Genomic DNA, 7,141 nt, shown 5'->3' with positions numbered 1-7,141 from the left:
TCGTTTTAGGGAGAGATATGCCTGCATGTACGAGTACAGGTACTAATGTAGGCCCTTGGATTAAAAAAACCGCTGACATGGCTAAGAAAACCAAGCCAAAACCTATCAAATTGTTGAAAGGGGGGATTACGAACGGTTTTTAAAGTTTAAGGGTGCAGGTTGAACCAAATGAGAGTTAAGGGTTGTAAAATGAACTATGAGACAAGTTTAGGGGTGTAAATTGGACTTCTCTCAATCCAGTTCCACCCGACCACTCGCTCCAGCTCCAGCTTGAGCCATGGCGTCGACGGCCACCATCTCCTGCTTGCTCTTCCTCCTCGCGCTGCTCCTCCCCCACGCAGCGGTCGGAGTGCCGCGCAGACACCGTTTCCCGCCGCTCCAGCTCGCACCAGTCAACGCCTCGGAACCACCCACCACCTTCTTCGAGGTTGACCGCCCGATCCGGCCGCCGGGCGGCAGCGTCGGGCCCTGCTCCACGCCGCTCCTCTCCGACTCCTTCGGCTACACCTACGGCCAGCCTCCCTCCACCGCCGCCTACGCTCCGCCCAACTGCCTCGCCGCCGCGCGCGCCGGGGGCGGGTCCGTCGCGCTCGCGGTGCTCGAGTGGAGCGCCGACTGCCGCGGCCTCCAGTTCGACCGCATCTTCGGCGTCTGGCTCTCCGGCGCCGAGCTCCTCCGCGGCTGCACCGCCGAGCCGCGCCCCAACGGCATCCACTGGTCGGTCTCCCGCGATGTCACCAGGTACGCTGCCCTTCTCTCCGCGCCCGGCGAGATCGCGGTGTACCTGGGCAACATCGTCGACCAGACATACACCGGCGTCTACCACGTCAACCTCACGCTCCACCTCTACTTCCACCCCGCGCCACCACCCCCGCGGCAGCATGCCGATCTGATCCTGCCCATCTCGAGAAGCCTACCACTGTACGACGGGCAGTGGTTCTGCATCCAGAGCTCCACCGATGTGCAGTCAAAGAAGCTCGCCGTTCCGTCGAACACCTACAGGGCGGTCCTTGAGGTGTTCGTTTCGTTCCACGGGAGCGACGAGTTCTGGTACACGAATCCTCCCAACGAGTACATTGAAGCTAATAACCTGTCCGACTTCCCTGGCAATGGCGCCTTCCGGGAGATCATTGTTAAGGTCGACGAAGACATCGTCGGTGCTGTCTGGCCGTTCACTGTCATCTACACCGGCGGCGTCAACCCGCTTCTGTGGCGGCCTATCACCGGTGTTGGCTCGTTCAATCTCCCAACGTATGACATTGACATCACGCCGTTCCTAGGGAAGCTCCTGGATGGCAAGAAGCATGATTTCAGTTTTGGTGTGACAAATGCACTGAATGTATGGTACATTGATGCCAATTTGCACCTCTGGTTAGATCACAAGAGCAAGAAGACAACTGGGGGACTGATAAGCTACAATGCGGCGATGTCAGGACCCATTGTGGAATCGGAGTTCAGAGAGCTGGATGGGCAGTTTGTGACGACTGCAAGCCGGCATGTCTCAGCCACCGGGTGGGTGGAATCGTCACATGGGAAGGTCATGACAACATTCTACCAGAGATTCAGCTACAAAAACAGCAATGTGTATAGCAAGAATGGTGTTGTCCAAGTGGTGAACCAAACGATCGATGCAACGTCTGGTGTTTCCGCCACAAACGGCACTACGGTGCTGCTCTCGGAAGAAGTTCACCAGGTCTTCCCACTATATCTCTTCTCTGGAACCTCAGACGAAGTGGGAGATGAGTACTCCATGGTTTCAGTTGTCAAGCTGGGCATCAATGAGAAGAGGACCAACAGCTCTCTGCAGAACGTGCAGTCGGCACGCGGTAGCATGAGGGTGAAGAAGAATTTGGTGATTTCTGGATCGGGGCAGAACCATCAGGTGTACAAGTACATTGGTGCCGATGGATGCTACTTCAGAGATGTGAGCAGCAAGGACTACACTATTATTTTCGACCACACTGATGATTCATGCTTGAAGAGATCTCGAGATGTAGGCTCCACATTTCCTTTCAGGTTGCCTAGACGATCTATTGATCGAACTGCACATGTAGATATCTGAATCGTTCGGGAAGTCTGTAATAAGGATTGCATATGCTTTATCTTATGTCTCCACGTTGTAGGTATAAATCTTGCAAATTCAATTAAACACTGCTTCCGATTACGGGTAACATAAACTGTATCATTGTCACTGTTAATTTGGTTTGGAAATTATTCAGCTTTCCACGAATTGTGATTTATGTCAGTACACTACTGCTACTTTAAATAATCAAGCTTCAGACATTGTTGCCGGTTACATTGTTTTCTGCATGTCACGATTCAGATTTCAAAACATCTGATAGGTTTCTTGAGTGACAACAGGAAGAACGACAGGCGTCTGATAACACTAGCATTTTGGCCTTGGACAGAACGGCTGTTCCGGTCTCCATCAATGTATTTCAAATGGCATTTCGAATACACAGATATGCAGTACACATATCAAATTATGAATATGCAATACGGGAGATGTTCTTCCAGTTCATTGTGTGTTTTTCTCTATAGATCTTTTTTTATTATTAGGGCTGAAAAACCATACAAATGTTTGTACAGTCTACTTTACATTCATTTCCAAAGGGAAATTTCCATTTAGTCCAATCTTGTTGAAACTTTCTTTGTTTGTAAGACAACAATAGTGTAGTGCATCTATTCTTCGAGGAAAGTTCATGTGTTCTTCATATGGTGCAACCAAATAACTTTAGTTACATATTAATTTGTTTTCAGTTTGTATAGGACTTAACGTGGCAAACCAAAGAAGCCCTTAAAGATGTTTTATTTCATGGGTTCAGTGTAAGGAAATAGGCCAGAAGGTTAAGGGCCGATGAGCTAATACTTGAGCGAGTTGAACATCTTTGCATCAGAAGGAATTCTATTGGGAAATGGAGGATTGCAACGATAAGAGAATATATTATATATCTTGATAAAACACATTAATATGATAAGAATATGCATGTACAAACCAAGGTTTGAAACACACGTGGATTTATATGACTTGCACGAATAAGGAGAAGATAAAATGTGATAGACAAGATCAAATCATTGTCAATTTAGACGCAAAATAAAGTTGCAATGTTATTATAGATACCCTTGTTTCTTTTTCTTATACGAAGGAATTCTATAAGAACATCTAATTGGATTGTACAAACCCCACTTTTCATTTGAAATCCAGGAATTCTATAAGAACATTTAGTTTTTTTTCCCTCAAAGATAAGAACATGTAGTTGGATTGTACAAACCCCACTTTCATTTGAATCCATGATCAAATAAAGATCTCCTATCCTTTACTCATTTCATTTGAATAAATGGATGGATATAGCTAAAAAAATCACGTTCAACTACTTTTTTTTTTTGCGAAACACAGTACAGTCGTAGACGCCCACACATACGCACATACACTAAACCATATGAACGCACACGCGCACACCCTACCCCTATGAGCACCTCCGAGAGACTGAGTCAAAGAAACTTCATCCGACGGGTATTGAGATTGACGAAGTCACCACAGACGTATCGTTGTTGACGGGAACGTCACCTCCCACTGAAAAATATTCCACCTTGTATAAGACACCAAAATGTCAAACTGTAAGGGTATTTTACCCTTATCCATTATTTTGGTAACAATGACACCGTGCTAGAGTACTTGGCCTAATATGTTTATAAGAATAATCTCATGTATTAGGCAAAGAGGCATAAATGGTGTATCAAAGGAACAAGAAGGCTAAAGGAGACCCCCCACTTCAACAACAATCGAAAAGGGGTCTACAGCAGAAATCCGGTCTGTCGTCCGGTCCAACCGGGCCACAAACCGGCCAGTCCGGCGTGCTGCTCGGTCAACCAGTCCCCAACCGGGGCGAGTCCGGCGCACGGCCCGGTCGACCGGTCGCCAACCGGACTCCAAACGAGGACCTGACAAATCCGATTGCCGACCGGTCAGCTGGCCTACCGACCGGCGTGTCCGGCGTGCGGCCCGATCGACCGGTCGCCAACCGGGCGCCAACCGGAGGAGCTCCAGGACGACGCAAAGGGAATCTGGTCGCTGGCCCGGTCCGACCGGCCTCACCACCGGGCAGTCCGGTCTGTGGTCCGGTCAACCGGGTTTGTCGAGAGAAAAGCTGAGGTGGCAAGTGACCAACGGCCATATTTTGAAGAACACTATAAATAGGTCTTCTCCTACCTCTGAACAGCTAGGCACTACACTACAAGCTGTTCTTGAGCTCTCTCTCTCTTACTCCATTGCTAGAAACACCAAAAGCCTCAGATCTCCCTCCTCCTCCACCCAAACTCAAATCCCTCCGGGGAATCGTTAGAGGAGGACCCGATCTACCGTTCTACCAAGCCAAATCTCATTCCCCCTTGTATTCATCGAGAAGCTTGCTTCCTAGGGTTCCTTGGAAACCCTAGGTGGGCAAGAGGAGTCCGGAAGCATCCGGGCTGTGGATTTGCTCCGGGCAAGATTGTGAAGGTTTGGAGGCTACCTCAAAGTCTACCACAAGTGAGTGAGCTATTCCTTCGTGGGATAGGCTCCGGAGAATAGGGTGAGCCTTCGTGGCGCGGGGAATCCTTCGTGGGACCTCCACTCCTCCAAACGTGACGTACCTTGTTGCAAAGCAAGGGAACACGGGAATACATCCTCGTCTCCGCGTGCTATCGGTTATCTCTAACCGAACTCCTTACTTGTGATTTAACTGCCTGTGAGAGCCTTCGTGCTCGAGTTAGTTGTATCCTCATATAGGTTGCTTCACCTAGTTTGCATTAGGCTCACCTTTATATTCCGCAAAGCCTAATATTGCAAAGAAAGAATTAAAATCTGTAGAAACCTATTCACCCCCCCCCCTAGGTTTACCATCTCTATACTTTCACAAACCTAGGGTTTAAACTCTGGTGGGCTGGGTGCCAGTACCGTCCTAACCACCTGACCACAGGTTAGTTCTAAGGAAACCAAAATAGGATGAGAGAAAAAGAATAAGTAGACTAAGATTCCGACACATGGATCACTAATTACCATGCGAAACATTCCAGTCTGTCAAGTCTCTTTTTACGTCTCCGCCCATGTAAACTTTGGTCGTCTTCCTCCCCTCCTTGTATTTCCCATACTCCCTAGAATTAAACTACTGATGTTTTTGGAGGCCTCCGTTGGATAGAACCAAACCGCCATAGTCGGTGTTGGACTACCTTCTCGTCCACCTGCCATTGCAAATAACTGCTCCTTACTCTTTGATTGTTTGTCCATGCCGAATCTGAGTACTCAACTTTCCTGACCCGCCTCTTCCACTAGAACTCGTCTTTCAAATAGCATCAAGGAGACTTTTCAGTCCATCAAAGATCGGTGCCACCCCTAGCTATCACATATTACTTCGTTCTAATCAAGTTCTGTTTTATATGGATACACATCCACCATATCATGTGCATCTCGGCAACACTCGTTCGTTGGATGCGTTATATTTTAGTGGGCCAACATTCTTCTCCGTAAAGCTTCGCCGGTCTGCCGTCCTATAGAACTTGTCTTTTAGCTTTTGTGGGACCTTCTTGCCACATAGTATGTCAGATACTTGTTGCCTATTTTTTTGAAACCATAATATATTAGCAAGCATGCCGCCTCATTAAAAACCTTCCAGTCCCCTCAGGTACCTGGTAAGGAAAAGAGTGCGTAAAAAACCTGCTGCTCAACCATCCGATAAAACTATTACATCATTTGCAAGCTTGCTAAGGATAAACTTAGGGGGTTCATCAACCCAAATACAAGAATTGCTAGAACTACAAGCATCCTTAGCGAGCTCATGAGCTACCTGATTTGCTTCCCTATTACAATGGTCAAAAGTCACCGAGTTAAAACCACTACAGAGAATCATACAATCATCATAAATTACAGCAGAAGACGTCGCCAAAAAAAAACCCGTCCTTCATGGTCTCAACTACTTGCATACAATATGTTTGCACAATAAAGTTATTGCTTCCAATATGTTGCGCCAGACTCAACCCATCTCTGTGAGCATAAGCTTCAACCATTGGAGCATCAACTATGTGAGAAATAAATATTTGGGATCCCGCTATAAACTGGCGATTGCAATCTCTTATAATCACTCATGTAGCTCCTTTTCCAGTGTTCTCATCAAAAGCCGCATCAACATTAATTTTCAGTTTGCCTTCTTCTCGCTTTTTCCAGCCATCTCTCTGCTTTGCCTTTGGCTTTCTCGCTGCAATCATATAATTCCTGGATAGAACAATTATAGATAGTGCAGATCTACCCGGTGATTGCACAGTTTCATCATGAACTTTTTTCCTCCTTTCCCACCAAATAAACCAACCTGCAGTTAAGAGCAACTCTGCAAAACCAACATTATCAAGATGAGTTAGTTGGCCACCGCGTTTAATTATTTCTTCAACAATCACCGAACTCGACCTGTCAATCTGCCTTACTTCATCAATTTTGTCCCAAACACCTATTCCCTTCCAGACTTCTATAGCTCTATCACATGAAAAAAGAACATGTTTAATATCTTCACAACTCGAGGAGCAGATCGGACAACCCCCTATATTTCCAATATGCCGATTGGCTAGTATTCCACAACATGGAATCATACCATGTAAAACCCTCCATCCGAAGATTTTAATCTTACTCGGAATTTCCAGGTCCCATAGTTTGTCCCAGACTTGATTATTAGGAGTCTTAGCAAAAACTGAAATTTGATTATGTCTAAAAAAATTGCGCTCCCATTGATAGTGATATCCTGATTTGACCGTATAAAGACTTGTTTTTGTATAATTCCAGGCTACAAAATCCTCTCTATCCGGGGTCAAAGGGATTTGCAAAATCCTATGCGCATCAATTGGCCAGAACATGTCATTGATCAATTCCACATCCCACTGGCCATCTATGGGGTTTATCAAATCACTCATATTATTTAGTAAATCTCCCCTTTAGGAGTCATCACCTTCATATTATGGCTTGATGGGATCCAATTATAACTCCAAATATTTATTTGCGTCCCATCTCCAACTCTCCAAATGCATCCTTTTTTGAAGCACGCCAAACCTGCCAGGATGCTTTGCCAAGTATAAGAAGAACCATTCTTCATCTTTGCTTCCAATAACTTCCCATCTGGAT

At 46.3% G+C, this 7,141-nt stretch overlaps 1 protein-coding gene across 1 annotated transcript; it reads left to right on the top strand.

Annotated features, from left to right (window-relative positions):
- The first annotated feature begins 239 nt into the window (after positions 1-239).
- LOC127341754 (peptide-N4-(N-acetyl-beta-glucosaminyl)asparagine amidase A) lies at positions 240-2,230 on the top strand. The gene has a single exon (XM_051367682.1). The coding sequence runs from the start codon at positions 278-280 to the stop codon at positions 2,060-2,062; it is 1,785 nt and encodes a 594-aa protein (XP_051223642.1). The 5' UTR covers positions 240-277; the 3' UTR covers positions 2,063-2,230.
- The last annotated feature ends 4,911 nt before the right edge of the window (positions 2,231-7,141 follow it).

The sequence above is a fragment of the Lolium perenne genome, chromosome 3 (genome assembly GCF_019359855.2).
Source record: "Lolium perenne isolate Kyuss_39 chromosome 3, Kyuss_2.0, whole genome shotgun sequence".
In the NCBI taxonomy this organism is placed as follows: Eukaryota; Viridiplantae; Streptophyta; class Magnoliopsida; order Poales; family Poaceae; genus Lolium; species Lolium perenne.
Note: the sequence above shows the minus strand (reverse complement) of the source record. Positions and strands in the feature narration are given on the sequence as shown.